Source organism: Diadema antillarum, unplaced genomic scaffold (genome assembly GCF_040938485.1).
Source record: "Diadema antillarum isolate AM-2024a unplaced genomic scaffold, OU_Dant_1.0 seq00001105_RagTag, whole genome shotgun sequence".
Lineage (NCBI taxonomy): Eukaryota > Metazoa > Echinodermata > Echinoidea > Diadematoida > Diadematidae > Diadema > Diadema antillarum.
Window position 1 is genome coordinate 159,492 of NW_027271921.1, and position 17,221 is coordinate 176,712.

The window sequence follows — 17,221 nt, forward strand, 5'->3', positions numbered from 1 at the left end:
ACGAATGGAATGGCTATAGCCTATATGTACCAACATATCAAACGTAAACACATACAAAAGACATATTAAAAAGTGCGATTATCTGATGTTCCATGTACGTCTCATAACATGCATCGCCCATTTCCTCTTTGCGCTTTTTGTCCCTTGTTGGGCATGCGGTTCATTTTGTTCTCATGCATTTGTCTTGCTGTTGACCTGTTGTTGGGCTGCCACAGCCCAGGTGCAGGTGCTTTGTTCGTTCATTTTGTTCAGCCCCCTTGAGTTATTAAATTTAACATTAAACTAGAACAAGTTAGACCTTTCACATGTTCCTCTGAAACTTAAACTTTAAATTAAAGGACAAGTTCACCTTCATAAACATAAGGATTGAGAGAATGCAACAATATTAGTAGAACACATCAGTGAAAGTTTGAGGAAAATTGGACAATCGATGCAAAAGTTATGAATTTTTAAAATTTTTGTGTTGGAACCGCTGGATGAGGAGACTACTACAGCTTGTGAGTCATATGCGTACAACAGTATAAAGAAAATGTAAAAGAAAATTCAACATATTTTCACTTTTTTCGCAAAATAAAAGAGCACTTGACTTGCCTCTTTCTAAAGGTAGGGGGAATAATATTACCCATAACATTTGTCGGTAACGAGTCAGGGGAATGTGTACTTTTTTCAAAAGACGGAATTTTGTGAAATTCTCTTTATATTTTCCTTTTATTGTTGTACGCATGTGACATCTAAGTTATTCATACACTGCAGTAGTCTTCTTATCCAGCGGTTACTGCACAAAAACTTCAAAAATTCATAACTTTTGAACGGATTGTCTGATTTTCCTCAAACTTTTAATGATGTGTTCTACTAATATTGCTACATTCTCTCAATCCTTATGTTTATGAAGGTGAACTTGTCCTTTAACACTTTTTGTCTACTGCTGGAATGACGATTCGAACAACAGTGGCAACAGATGAGCAAATTATCGCCTGTTTCTGTGTTGTTGTTTTTTTCAATGAATATAGAAAACCCATCCAGCAAAGTGTGACAGGGGCATAGACGTCTATAGGCATAACACTTGAACAGTTGAACACCTTGATCATGATCATGCTGATCATTTACACTTTTGAAATGACGGACACTCGTCATAGCCGCTGGCGCTGGCCGCTCACTGATTAGTACAGTAGGCTCTAACTTGTTACTAGTAATAGTACAGTGCTAGTGCTGGTCTGCCTACCCTGCTGAACTGCCTGCCCTGCTGAACGTGGAGTGGAAGCTGGATGGAGCGAACGCCCAGCGCGCTGGGAGGGAAAGCGAGGAGCACTTCGGCCTCGCATAGTGCTACCATGTAAGCGCCAAACAGAACACAACACTAACAGCTGCACTCCACACCACACAGTCAAATTACTTGATATGGAAAAGGTCATGGGCTACAGCTTGAACAGCTTTCATATTGAGAAAGACACAGTAAACATTTTTCAAATAGGTCGACACTTACATCGTGGCCATCTAGGTCTAGTTTGCGATGTTTTGTTGGTACTTCGGACCGCCGACCCTAGCAGTTGGCAGAATAGACTGCATTAAGCTTACGTGGCATCGTAGAGGGCAGCAGAGTACAACAAGATCAACATGGCTGGTGCCAGTGACAGCATGGACAGTTCTGCTGTTTTTCACAAGAGTATTCAGTCTACTTTTGATGGATGGACAGGACTTCAGGTTTGATATCGTAGTTGTTGACGAGTTTGTATTGAAAGTAGAATTTATTCTCATGCTTGATAGGGCGTCAAATATGAGTGTGATGAGAGATGATGTCTCCTCCGTGTTGGCAACTGTTCCTTTAGTCCCACTAATTGCATTTTTAGGTGCTTAAAGGGATTAGTACAGTATTGGTGGAGATGAGAAATGGGTTTTTAACTTTTTGTGAGATACCAAGAAAACACTTATGAAATAGTACAGAGCATACCATGTTAAGAGGAAATCAAAGTTTATTTGATGAAAATCGGGTTTGGAATGACTGCAACATCCAAAAACAAAGTAAAACAAAGCGATCTAATAAAGTGTGGGTCCCACACTTTATTAGAATTGCTCTGTTTTGGATATTCTCAGCCATTTCAAAACCAATTTTCATCAAATAAACATTGAATTCCTCATGGAATCACATGCTCTTTCATATTTCATAAGAGGTTTCTCATTATCTCACCAAAAAATGTTACAAACCTGAAATTAGGTTTCAACCAAAACTGTACGATCCCTTTAATGCCTTAATGACAAATAAGTGTTAAACTTTTACTGTTAAGTTAGCAGCTGGTTAGTGTTATTGTTCTAGTCTACATCATCATTGCAGATGTAGTGGCCTATTCATGAGGCGCAGAGGGACATATTGGATATAAAGGGAATAACACACATTATTATTTGTATAGACTAGTTGTACATATGAAAGTTGAAGAACAACAAAGAGAAAGAATGATCAGAAATATAAGAATTCTAGGCCTCTAGGGCTAAATCCCTAACAGAGTTAAAGCCCCAATTTTCGGACACTTAAAATTAAGGCAGTGTAATTTATACAACCACACGCATGTGTCTTTACCATCCACCATCCAGCCACACGAGTGTGGTTGTAGCCATGGCCCAAGTCGCTGGATACAACCACACTCGTGTGTATAAATGTACAGTGTGTACATATCCTCACACACATGGAGAAGCTGAACGCCGCGCCGTGCATGTCAGCACATGAACACCACACAACCAGCTTGCTCGCAAAGGCCAAAGCGATGAAAGTAACCTCATTTTCATACCTTCTAACGTTATTGTTTTCTTACAAATATTTTTTTTTCGCTCCGTTCTTATCGTGTTTACTTGATATGGTGGGTTTAGAATTGATAGCAAAGTTACAACTGCCGCTAAATTGGGGGACTTCGGATTGACATCGTCACTAGACTGCTGGTGGTAGGCCCTACATCATGACTTTGGGTGCTAGCGATCGCTCAGCGCAGCGCCGCAGCAGCCTAGCCAGCGCAGTTGTGCCGCCGCCCGCACCAGCAGGGACCTGCATGCCGGCTGTGCCGACTGCCTGTGTACGCTAGGTGCGCGATTTGCGACTACGAGTTACTGTACCCGTACGAAGGCGAAGTCTCAATAATGACGCGATGCATGATCAATCGTAAATCAAAGTGCAAAATCAATTGTAACTTTGCTATTGATTTTAAATTCATCTTTAATATCAAATAAAGAAAATGAGAATTAAGTTTAAAATGAAAAAGTAAATTTGTCTAGATGGTGAAATAATATTAAATGAAATTAATCTAGGAGGTAGGTTCATCGCTTTGCGGTGGTACATCATATCACGCGTTGCATAGTTGATGTGGCCATACACAGCTTGTTCCCCGCTACGCAATATACTGCAGTATAGCTTCTCCGTGTGTGTGGATATGTACATTGTACATTACACATGAGTGTGGCTGTATCCAGTGACTCGGGACATGGCTACAACCACACTCGTGTGGCTGGATGGTAAAGACACACACGTGTGGTTGTATACACTGCCTAAAATTAAACGTTTAAACCGTAATTTTGCCATATTTGTTCTGAAACTCAAATAATACTCTACAAAATTAAATCTATATAGTATAATAATGTATGTTAAATATATAAACCTACTTCTTTCAATATTGATTTTATTAAATAAATCATAAAATTTCACAGAATTTCAAAATATTATCACCATGTCAATTCCCCAAAATTCGGACAGCCTCTCCAAATTCGTACACGCGCGCAATGTCAATACGCATACAAGGCCGCTGAAAAATCCGCATGTGCCATACCTTGTTGCCGCAAGGATACATCGGGGATGTTGCGGCGCCCGTTCGTGTCCGAATTTTGGGGACTCTGCACTTGCATTCAGCCCCTGTACATCTATTCACCGTATCGGCACCTACAGAGATTTCGTTTTTCTGTGTGTTTTTGAGGATACCATCACACTCTGAGCTTGCGATAAGCGAAAAATCTCGCAACAGAACGGCGTAATTTTCAATTTTTAGCACTTTTTCGGTGACCCCGGTTCATTACACAGGACCTAATTCGCATGCGCTTTGGAAAAGTTGCGGCGATTCTGCGTTTTTGACGACAACATTTGGGATTTTAGATGGATTTTTGGAGGTGACTCAGGCACTTTCCTGTATTGAACGAGTGTGCCAGTTTGTGAAACGATGCGATATGCGTGTGTTGTGACAGTACAATTTGCTGGCTTGTGATATGTGGTTAGTGTTTGGATTTTGGGGGCCGGCAGAAAATTGGGGTTCTTACTTTAGACGTGGATTTACTCAATAAAATCTAAGCAATTCAACAAATATTCAACTAGGAGAAGATGTGAACATATTTTACTTAGGTAAAGCAAGTTACCCAATGTTCAACATCCTAAATTGCGGAAGCAAAATAGCGTGCATGATCCGAACGCTTGCACTGCAATCATCGTTCGAACGCCTGTACTATTGTTCGGCACCGGGTGTCCGTGGTTCGACATTCGCGACGTACCGCGCCGTGCGCTCGCCCTGCCTATGTGAATGTATAAGCGCGCGTTTAATTTTAAATGTTTCAATGGTTTCTGCTGATTGGCTCCTCAGTGGAAGACACATAGACACCTCTACTCAGCATACTCATGAAATAGGCCCCACCACTGTGTATCTGTACTAATACCACAGTGACTTTCCTGTTGTGTTTTAAGTTCAAAGTTTACTTGTGAATTCAGCCCACTTCACTGTGCCACAGTGTGGAGCGTTCGACGGTACATATGCACAGCAGTGGGGCTTTCTTCCACAGAACATTATAATACTCATGAATGGGACCCAACCAAATGGTGTTTATGTGTGATTGACACAGTGGTGGGCCGTGGGGCTAATTTCCACAAAATAGCATCTTCTGGCCTTCCCTCTCTCCCTTTTTTCCTGTGTTCTTCAGCCTTTTATTCTCGGAAGAACTTACTAATGTCCCTTGACTAGTTTAAGGCCAATTTAACCATAAATACAACCCTAACCTAACCTAATCTTGCTTGCTAATGCACGGGTGCACACGCACTGCAGTGCGGTTGATGTCATGATTTTGCTCTCTAGGGCAAGAGTCTTGGTCGCTAGTCTAGATCTCCTCCAGGTCTAGTCTAGATTTTTTTTTAAACAAAGGAAAAACAGTAGAGTGGTGGACAGAATGTCACTTTGTCTTTGTTTGACATTGTACGACTTTATTATATTTGGTCTTGAATTAACAATTATGGCATTGACATAGTTTGTCTGTTGTATCAATCACTGAGGCACCTTATAGACCCTATAGAATAAGAAGTGTCTGTAAAAATTGTCAAATAATATCGACAGTAGACATGGCACATACAGACATGAAATGGTTATTCAAATGCCTATAAATAAAGTAGACTGCGTGATGTGTTGTTTGCCTAACTTGTTGAGTGACTTATTGCTTAATGTAGAGTAATTCTTGCTGTTTATGATGGCACCACCATGAGACAAGATGTAATGTCACTGTAAACTATCCCGTCAGAAAAACTTGTATGAGAGCTAAAGTAATTTAATTAATTGGGACTACCCATTGCGGTTAGAAAGTAGAAAAATTCTTGGCAATATGATCAGCAATACAAGAATAGAATCTCACTTCTATTTTTATAATGCTCATTTTTGTTCCTTTTTTAGATTGCAGTGCGGCAAGGATTTGGTGGACCACACAGTCAAGAAAAGGCAAGATGGATGGTTGATGCAGTGTACAATTGGTTCCAAGAGAATGGTAAATGGCATATATTACATTTGTAATCATGTGAATGAAAAGTTTAAAATTAGCTCTAAATTGATGAAAGTTCTTGCTCATTACTCTTGATTGCAATTTTTGGTATAGAATGGATATACATTTTCAGAGTTTGTAGTGCATATGCATTCTAAAATATGACATATTTCATCATGTCATGCAAACATACTATGCCATTTATAGTGAATTACTATTATTACACATTCACATTTTTTTTTTTGTTAGGATAGATTTAGAGGCAGTACTGTTTGAAAGGAAGGAACACTAAAAATGTTGTTGCCCTTGGAAATTACAAACCAGTATTGATAATGGGCATGCTGGAGTTATGAAAGCTGGCTTCATCATGTCTGCAAAATAATCAAGTGATCACTTCACAAATGTAGGACCAACCTTATTAAGTCCATTTTCTGCAGTGTGTGAAGAAATGATGTAATTAGCATCATAGCAGACTTATTGCTTCATAGGCAACATGTGTGAGATTTTGCCAAATTTACTTTGTAAATTCTGTTCATGCTGCTCTTTCTTTTTCAGAGGGAATAGAGCCATTTGAACTGGAGGACTTTTTAGCTGATATCTTGGATCATGAATTTGACACGATTGCTGAAGATGACAGCTTAGCAGTGGTGAGAAATGATAAGAAACTATTGCTTTCAGCTTTTTTCTTCACATTCAGTTCAGTTCAGTTTTTGAATTTGCTGATTTTTTTTTTTTTCATCTTTAGTACGAAATGAATCGCATATATTTTCAAATTTCATGTTATCATATCATGAGGCAGAGACTGGTAGAAATGACCTGCAGGTATGATAAAAGTTACAGAATTAAAGAATAGGGCTGGTTTATTTGTACCTGGCAAGGAATCACTTTTTTTTTAAAGAAGACTCCAGAATGACCTCGTTTAAGCGGAATTTTGCGACTTAATACCTGACATGTGAATTTTACATAGTTTGTGACTTATTTTTTTTTCTTCATACATTGTATATATTTTATTATGGTTGTGAAAAGAGATGTTGTCATGTCCTTGCTAACAAGGGCTGTCTCCATTTTCAATGTGAATTTTTGTTTTATAATACCTGACATGTAAAATTTACATAATTTGTGACTCTCTTTTTTTCTTCATATATATTTTACTATCGTTATGAAGAGTAACATTGTCATGTCCTTGCTAACGAGGGCTCTCTCCATTTTCAGTGTGAATTTTTGTTTTCCATTTCTAGGTTTCAGAGAGCATATGCACCAATTTCCAGCTTTGTAAAACTGGCCGCGTCCAGTCTGTACTCGACAGCATTCAGAGCGCCCCCATGGCCAGGATAGGTGACTGTGTCGCAGATGCTGCAGAAAACATGGATGACGTATGTAGAATGAGTACCCGCTGAGAGACACATGCAGATTGAATTGTTGTCAGTCTCTTCCCTTGTAGTCTGATGTGAAGCCCTGTGTCACATCAGCTAGATGAGCAAATGACTCCAGTTACATAGCTAACATAAGAACCCAACCACCCCCCCCCCCCCCCCCCCCCCCCCCCCCCCCCCGAGAAGCAACAGCAGACAAGACAATCAAAAAGTCACCTGATATATTACATACGTTCAGTTTGGAAGTTTTGTGAGCGATGCTTTCTTGTAATGTGTTTTGTCTGAAGAGGGAACAAGGTCGTACAGTGCACTCCCGTTATGACGAAAACGGTTATAACGAAATTCCGATTGCAACAAAGTAAAAATTCAGGCCCTAACTTTATCTGCTCTATGTTTTTTGTTGTTTATCTGTTCGGTTATAACGAAATATTGATATAACAAAAGAAAACTGCCAGTCCCGAAGACTTCGATATAATGGATGTCCACTGTAGTTACCTGAAATGTCCTGACAACATCACTGTGTGTCAAAAGAATAACAGAAGGAATAGGGGATATATAAACATTGGTCTCACCATGGCCCAATTTTTTTTTCCACCCCGTAAAGACCACAATAGCATGGGGATGCCATGGAGTGGTATGGCTGGCCTGGGTGGGAAATATTTGAGAATCCCCTTAACGAACTGTGTACAGCTTTAGCACTGATCTCTATGTAAGTGCACACAAAGCCGAAGAATCTCGACTGGAATTTACTGTTAGCGATGAACATACTAAAAAAGCTTTGATGCACATATTCACTGATCGGTGCTATCCATAGTTGTTGAATATAACTCAATAGGCAGCAAATGAAGATGGATTTAATGTGGCCACCTATGTCTTCCCATGCTACTGCATCTTTTACAGATAAAAAGTGTTTTAACCATTTGACCTGATTTGCCACCCCATCCTCGTTTTATGTTCTAGCAGGCGTATTAGTAGTCAGTACTTGGCTACATTGAAACACTAAAAGAAAGTGTTTATTTCATGTAATTGTAAAGCACTAGAACAAAATAACAAAAGCTGAGATTTAAAAAGCATAACAAAAATATTGTTCTAAGAGTAGGGTATGACCTACCTGCTTGTCCATCCTGCTCATGGTCTTGTGACAGTAAAGAGAAAGTTTATAGCGCTCTGTGCGGCCTTGACTTATGCAGATTTTCTTCATTTTGCCACACAATTCATCAGATAACAAGAATCAAATGAGAACTGACAGAGTGTGATGTCAGCAAAGTAGTTAGCTAGTATCAATTCAAAATGCCTCAAACTTGCAAGTCCACGTATGTGGGCCAAACAAAACTCACTGCCAGGCAGGGGAGATGTTATGAACACTACCTATCCGAAGAAGCCTTCGTCATTTTTGTATTTGTGCATTGTATAACATTTAGTGAATGTGAAATTATTGTGATGGCTTCCGGCTGTTTTTCGTGGCGAAAGGAGTGAAGGAACATTTAAATCTTGGAAATTATCTTTGTCTACTCAATAACACGCAGTGGTGGGTAGAGGATATTTTTGTACAGTCAACCTTGCTTGAGTCAACCTCGCATAAGTGGATTGATTGCCTAAGGCAAAGGCCTTTTCAAGTCCGCTCTATATATTCTACTATTTGTTATACCTATATGTCAAATTTTCTCTAAGTCAAAGCCATTTCTTCCGTCCAGATAGATTCGACTTAAGCAGGGTTGACTGTAGCTTATTTCCTGTCGCCAATCTTCATTTGCTTCTCATTGTGAAGGATGATGCTGAGGAAGGCGGGGCAGTGCAGGATGCTAACGTCAGGGCCATGCTTGGCGGCATGGGGCTTGGACAGTCACATGATAGACAGAATGCAGGATCAAGTGAGGTCAACCATGATGCATCAGATGCATCTACAGGAGACAGCAGGGCCTCAACGTCAAGTGAGTACCCATGAAGATGCAAGAGTTGAACACACTCAGACACACTCAAATTCAGTTCAAATAAATGCAAACAAAATTTCATTTCTTTGTCAATGATAATTTCCAAGTCCTTCATATATAATCAAAAAAGTTCTATTTCTACCGATATTTATTTTTCCTGATATGCCAATTCCTTTCTAACTGGAGGTACTAGAATAGTATGTTTATGTTTCAGAATACAGAAACAGTGCATTTGTTTCAGGTGATTCTTTGGTAGTGAAGGATAAGGTCAGAATCTTAGCAGAATATGTTGAAGTGTTACAGTCTGTGTGCAGGAGGACATGCACCCAGTGTCAATGGAAGGGTATTACACTGTGTAGTTAAAAAGTGTGTAAGACTAGGGTGCTTACTTGAAAGAAATTCTACAGATATCACAACATTGTTTACCTATTGGACAAAATGGCTGTGATACATCAAACATTTGTGGAACAAATAAGGGTTATAATCCCAGGAGTGCCTTTTTTCTTTCCTGTTCCCTTATAGACTGTTGCACTGTATAGTTCACTGTATCATCAGAATCTTTTTCGTTGGGAACAGATCTCAACTCTGATTTTTCAATTTTCTGTTTACTTTGACAGGTAAGCAAAACCCTGATGAAGACGATGATGAATGGACAGTGGTTCAGAAAAATAAAAGAAAATGACGCTTTGGGACTATGAACAATACATTGCAAAAAAGTGTTTATGTACAGTCATCAAAATTTATGTCAGGTATGCCTCATGAAGAGGCTTTGCTCTACCATAAACCTCTCCATATATATACAACTGTATATATATCTTTCCCCCTCTCAACTTTAGCTGTGCATGAGTGTGACTAATATGTCTTCTAGTCTCTAGAGGGTTCCATGACATTTGCTCCTGTGACAATTGCTCCCATGAAATATCTATGCGCTAAGCCAAACATAAATTCTACCCACAAGTATGACCCTAATCCTAATCCTCACATCAAACTAAACCTAAAACCCTAGCACAACCCTAACCCTAAGTCCTTGGGGAAGATAAGACCGGTGTAGTTGTCGCAGGAGCAAATGTCATGTCACTCTTCTAGAGAGAGTAGCCCATGTTTTTCAGCCTTCCTAATTTCTTCCAAATTTTGTGTTTGGCATTAGGTATTGAAATCAATTGCATGTGCTTCAAGCAAGGACAAATAAGGGTCAGGGCAAATAATATATACTACCTCTATGACACTATATCCAGTACATTATTGTCATTTGTTTAACCTCTTGTCAAGAATGAGAGCAAGCTTTTAATCCATTTGACTTGATCCAAGGGTAATGGTCATTGCTATACCACACAGATCCTGTCTGCTGTATTTGCAAAGGCTGATGACATATAGATACCACATGCACCACAGCCATTGTTGAGGCCTTGAAGGTGTGCAGGTGTTCCAGATCTTGTACTTTCAAGGGGAACGATATTTTGCATGTCTGTCATATTTTGAAATTGTAAGATTTTTATGTGATATGATTACAGTTAACACATTGCATTTTAAATATATGTCTTCTTATATTTTCATTACAGTAATACACCAGGAGGTGTATTAATGCTTGTATAGCAAATATAGATTTTGTGATATATTGTATAATCATTAGAGGGAGAAATGAAATCCAAATCAAATTGTATGTCCTGAGAATATATATAAGTTCACTGTAGTACCACTAGAACCCGTGCTTTAGTCAAGCCTAGATCAAGCTGGGCTGCATTTACACCACCACAAATGCTTTCTTGGTGTTAGCCTTTAATCAAGGCTGCTTTGGCCTATAATTATTAACTTTTTCTTTAATCATGGGCTGCCTGAGACTCCTTTGAATGTTGTATATGATTTTATAACACCCAGTATTAAAGTATTTTGCATAGCAATTTTAACACCCTCATTTGGACAGGTGAGCCTAATTCAAACTGTGATGGAGCACCAACCACGACTCTGATTGGTCAGCCCAGAGTGGTGATTATTATACCCCCGCCAAACGAAGTTTGAAGGGGGTATATAGGAATCAGCGGACGGTCGGTCGGGCGGTCGGTCGGGCGGTCGGTCGGGCGGTCGGGCGGTCGGGCGGTCGGGTGGTCGGTCCGTTGCAAATCTTGCGTCGCGAACTACTTCCTCAGTTTTCAACCGATTCCCATAAAACTTGGCACAGATGTGTGCCTTGGGTTGTAGATGTGCAAGACGTATTTTTTGACAGTACCCAAAAGTACGTTGCCATGGTAACGGCATATTATGGGCAAAAAATGGGTACAAATCTTGCGTCGCGAACTACTTCCTCAGTTTTCAACCGATTCCCATAAAACTTGGCACAGATGTGTGCCTTGGGTTGTAGATGTGCAAGACGTATTTTTTGACAGTACCCAAAAGTACGTTGCCATGGTAACGGCATATTATGGGCAAAAATGGGTACAAATCTTGCGTCGCGAACTACTTCCTCAGTTTTCAATCAATTCCCATAAAACTTGGCACAGATGTGTGCCTTGGGTTGTAGATGTGCAAGACGTATTTTTTGACAGTACCCAAAAGTACGTTGCCATGGTAACGGCATATTATGGGCAAAAATGGGTACAAATCTTGCGTCGCGAACTCCTCCCACAGTTTTTGATCAATTTTTATGAAATTAGGTACAGATGTTCATCTGAATATGTTAATGTGCAAGACACATATTTCCGCAGTGGCAAAAAGTGCATTCCATGGTAACGGCATGTTATTGGTAAAATATAGGGCAAAATGCTTCATGGCAAAACTGCTTCATCAGTGTTCTTCCAATTCTCATGGAATTCATATTGAATGTTTGTCTTAGGATATAGGTCAGCATGACACATTTCTTGACAGTGACAAAAAGTATGTTGCCATGGTAACAGCTCACATATTATGAGCCAAAATGATGGAAAATTTTGTGTTGCAAACTACTTCCTCAGTTTTTGCCCAATTTCCATGAAACTTGGTACAGATGTGTGCCTTTGGTTGTAGATGTGCAAGACGCATTTTTCGACAGTACCCGAACGTACGTTGCCATGGTAACGGCATATTAATGGCAGAAGATCAAGGAAAGATCTTGCGGATTTAACTACTTCCTCAGTTTTTTGACCAAAGCTTATCAAATGTTGTTTTGACCAAAGCTTATGAAATGTTGTTTGGCGGGGGTATAACCAGTCGCTGTAGCGACATTTCTAGTTTACAATGGGACTTCCAGTGGAAGTACAATGGTCTATGATAGTTATATTTATTCAAGACTGGCTTTATCACTCACTGAAAGATTCCTAAGAAGGGATTGTCCAGGGTGCCTCATGGGACTAACATGATATGACATCATAATTTATGATAGTAACTACCGTAGATAATGTTATCTGTGATAGTTACTGTCACTAATGATGATGTTACACAATGCACTTGACTGAGAGCAAGCAATGTACCTTTCACTGAACCTTTGAAAAGGCAGAACAGTACTATCATTATCCAGACCTCTGAGAAAGTCCACAATGTCAACTGGAGCATAGCAGTGTATGGTATATTTGATTACTGAACCTGGGTGTACATTCTTTAAAAAGGAAACTATGAATATGATTCTCCCAGCCAAGTAAAGGAGTCCTGCCTGTTGTGATATTGCTTGTTGAGTAGATATCTAAGAAACATGGTGGATCATGTATTTGCAGGACTATCTCTGCCACTGTCTAATGGCTACCGGTATTCCTGGTGAAAACACACAAAAAAGAATAGATGCATTTCTGCCCCACTGAACTACCACATTCAATGATCAGTGTCATAGTTTCTGGGTATATACAGTCAACACTGCTGAATCGAGACAACACATGAGTAAGACCTGTGTCCCAATCAGGCAGCTGTCCATATGATAGATGTCAAAATGTTGCATGCTACAAATGTATGTGCTTGGCTGAAGTTGGGATTAGGCTGAGCTCATGGTGCTGCTAGGCTATGTGATGCATTGTCCAGACACAAATATATGTGACCCGCCACAACAAAAGGGTCCTAAAGTCGCTGACAGCCGAGCCGAGAAAATCGAGTTTGAAGTCACAGCGTCAAAATTGGTGAAATCAATCGGATTTCTGTTTTTGGCACTATTTTGTAGTCTAATGTTTTGTCTATCATCTGCCAAAATTTTGAAGCTAAATGATCATAGGAAAGACAAGAAATTTGCGTTTTTCTGGGCCATGATTTTCTGACTTTCAATGTAACAGAAACGTGTCCCAATATTTGGATCTAGCGCCGCAGCTAGACTCTGCTCCTAGCAACGAGGAAGTGATCTTATTGGTCAGTGCGTGGCATCCTGATTTCCGACTGGCCATGCGTAGACCGCTGGCGCTAAGCTTGAATGAACACCGCGGAGGTTGCTAGGAGCATGCCTTCTACTGTCAAGTGGTGAAAACTGTCTTGCCTCCCCTTGATCGTGATAGCGTTGGAAGGAAAACTTTGAAGGCGTTTTTCTCGAAACTCTGATTTCCTCAACCAGTTGACATGCGCTAATAAAATCATCGATCTCTCCGTAACCAAGTACTTTTATGAGTTGTGCTATATATGAAATTAAAGTAGAAGAGTAAGGGTATAATGTCATGCCATTTTCAGAAAATTGTCCTCCCCCGACTTTCGGATCCTTTTGTTGTAGTGGGTCACATATAGGTATTGTCCAATATGCCATCCATGACTGGCCAACTTTGTTTCACATTTACAGAATTTTCCTCCTTCATTAAGATACATGTAAATGTATACATGGTTTCTATCACGCACAAATACTGTACTGAAATTGCACAGTATCTTGTATAACTATTACTGCTTTGTCCCATTGGAGCAGTATAAGATATCATGCCTTGGAAATGGTGCCATGATACAATTTGGTCTCCATTAAAGATGTGTTGCTGTTTACCCAAGATCCAAGTCCCAATGAAAAGGTAGTGGCTGTCATTGGCTGAATGCTGTATTTCTTAGCCAAGATGGCACTATTTATTTCATGATGCATGTAGAGAGGTTGAGGAAGAACCATTACCTTACTATAGTCTGTGGTTACTCAGTGTGAAAATGGCTGCAGTCTCCCATTTTAAGTACATTTTTAGTTTAAGCCATTTCCTGTGAAAATCAAATATTTTGCGTTCAATTTTCAACAACACTCCTCAAGTTAACAGAATGTCTTGTTAAGGAAGTGCCTCTAGTAAATTTGAAGTAGAAAATGGAACACAGATAATGTGCGATATACATATCAGACAAAACTTTATTTAAAAGTCATTTTAAGACATATCATTGAAAGATTGTTGGTAGCATGACACATGTCTTTTCCACTTGAAATTCCTTAAAGTATGGAAGGAAGGTTTTCTAACAAGGATGATTTTCATTAAAGTGCTGTCTCATGCAAATTTTAATTTGTGTATACTTTAGGTAGCTAAGTGTGTTTGAATCAAGCGTTTGTCTCTATCACCAGTGTATTGGATTAAAAGAAATTGATATACCTATACTAGCAAATTTTTGGTTTTGAGAGCCTTTTTTCCAAAGCTTATACAACAACAGAACTACAGTAATGGTCCATCTGTGGAAAAAACTAATGGGAGGTTGTGACATGGTGCATTTATTGTGTATCAGTGATACTATGATACTGTATATTGAAGGGGAATAAATGCTTGACAAATGTTTGGAAGTGCAGATGATTTTAAAACAGTGGAGCCATCATAGTTTCATTGCAATGTACCATACCTGGCATGTGCATTATCTGTCAGGGTGCATATGCCATTCTCAGCACAAACTCTTTTACATGGCAGTGAGGTGCTGGTAAATAGTGTTTCCAGTATTGAACAAACTTAGCTGCATGCCACCAGAATCTTCTGATACAGTGTTGATATAAAGCTGTGTAACAATTGGGGTCGAATATAATAAACTGCTAATTGCTTCAAAAAAGAGAAACTCTGTTAATGACAGAATTAACTATACTCTATTTCCAAGGATAGTAGTGTCAGAAAGAAAAAAAAAATGTTCATTAAAGAGACCATTTAATAGATAGTGATTTGCACAGTGACATTTGTTCATTAATCTCTTACTGGTAAATGCGTAATGCTCACAACTTCTGCATGCAGAGCGTGTATTTGTGTGTGTGTTTAATGCATTTGAACACTATCATGCTGCTCATCCAGTAAAGTTTGACAAGCTCTGATCTTCAGCCACCACAATACAATGTCTCTGGGCTTTCCCAGGTTTGGACCTATGTTTGGACCTATATCTGGAAGAAAAGACAGCATATACTGTAGACCTGACCGACAGATCTTGTGTGAGGCACTGGACCTCACTGTTATCACTGCTCAAAGAAATAATATGATGCATATTGAGTGCTCTCATGGACTGAGGCAAGAAACTCATTTCACAAGTTGAAACCAGAAAGTAGCCATCATGTACTGGAGTGATTAATTTTATACCTGTGTGCAGCTTGACTCATTGGAAATGAATGTGATAATGAACTCTGGAGGTATATGTATCATCTACATTGTACTTCATATTTGCTTGCAGCCTCTCGAGCTGAATTTGAGTTACCATGAAAAGGCGTAAATACCCTCACTCACAGATACAGACATTCAGACTTACAGACAGACAGACAGACCCAAACACACTCTAAGGCAGCACTCACATTTTTGCTAGATAGTGTTAATAACGGATATCTGATGGATAAAACTTTGTGAAAGAAAATCATCCGGTTCTCCTGGTTGATGCTGTCACGAATAGAGTAGGGAGAAGCTGTTCGGCTTATCCGTAGCAAGTCGTGTCGTGCTCTAGCCTCGATTCAAGTCTCAAGGACACAAACGGATGCAAACTACACTGTAACAAGTACAAGGCAAGAAACATACAAGTTTTTACCAAAATACACATCCAGCGTACAACAACCCTACCACCAAAGGACACGTTTGTCTGGTACGAACCTTGCCTGACAATGAAGGAATACATTTGCAGAATGAGAAACAGACATGATACGTGTGTGAACGAACAAAAAATGTTGCTCTCCATTGGACACCCATGAATCCTATCCAGCAAGATGTGACTGCTCATTCTGCTCTTTACCTCTTTACCTCAGTCCTGCACATTTCATTGGTGGAAAATATTCGGGGGGGGGGGGGAGCAGAATAGTAATGCATTTGCTCACAAGAGACACATAAAATCACTTTGTAAGAGTTTGAATTAAACAAATACAGTTCAAGAAGAAAACATACTCACGAACAATCTTTCATTTCAATCATTTCTTCTGATTTATCGATTATCATGATTAACATCATCACGTGACAGTTGTATTTCAAATGGTCTTGTGACCAGCATTGAGACAATATGGCATTTGGCATAATGATCCAATGTGCTTTGCCGAATTCAACACATTATTCGTGTAGGTATCTCCTTTCTCTTTCATGCACATTACCCACTGTAAGTCGCTGCATGTACATCCTTCCAAACTTAATCTACATACATGTATATCTAAATGTTTTTGCATAACAAATAACTGAAGGCACCCACAAAAAAAGTTAGTCTCTACCACCCCATGCCATTCAAGTATTTGTGTGTTGATGGTCCATCATTCCTAAAGAATTTTTGCACATGGTATCTAAGTCATCCCCATACCAAATATAGCGAAAGATATGGTTTGGAGTAAGAGGGCATTTCAGAAATAGAACAAATGTTTGAGATGAAAAGGAGACTACCACAGGTCTTGAAGCAAGGGATGATGAATAGTGACAGGTATTGAGTGCTTACAAAGTTGATACATAAATTCTGGCTAATTAAGCACTGGTACCTCACATTAGTGAAATACGACAGCATGGCTCAAGAGAAGGAGATGTAGTATACATAGAAAAAAAAAGTAACTGTTGGTGGACTAATAATGGGAGTTTAACATTTCATATTAATGCTCGTTATACACTGATGGCCATTGCACTGAATATGTTACACATATCTGAAGTAGTTAGGAATTCAAACCTAACTTGGTCAACTTTAAATGCCTTTTCTTGATGTTTATCAAACTTTTTGAAGCAGACTCAAGTTTTAAATCGTTGCTGAAACCTCAGCATTCTATCTTACCAAGAGCACAAGTTGTTACACTGGACAGTCTGGCTATATTAACCTTTCAACCCTTAAATTACTCAAACTTACCTCTCA

General features: G+C 39.3%; 1 protein-coding gene across 1 annotated transcript; it reads left to right on the forward strand.

Moving 5' to 3' along the window:
* The first annotated feature begins 1,614 nt into the window (after positions 1 to 1,614).
* Positions 1,615 to 9,746, forward strand: LOC139743742 (pre-rRNA-processing protein TSR2 homolog). The gene is made up of 6 exons (XM_071654196.1): positions 1,615 to 1,701; positions 5,676 to 5,766; positions 6,316 to 6,407; positions 6,999 to 7,133; positions 8,902 to 9,064; positions 9,682 to 9,746. The coding sequence occupies exons 1-6, from the start codon at positions 1,615 to 1,617 to the stop codon at positions 9,744 to 9,746; spliced, it is 633 nt and encodes a 210-aa protein (XP_071510297.1).
* Positions 9,747 to 17,221: the final 7,475 nt, after the last annotated feature.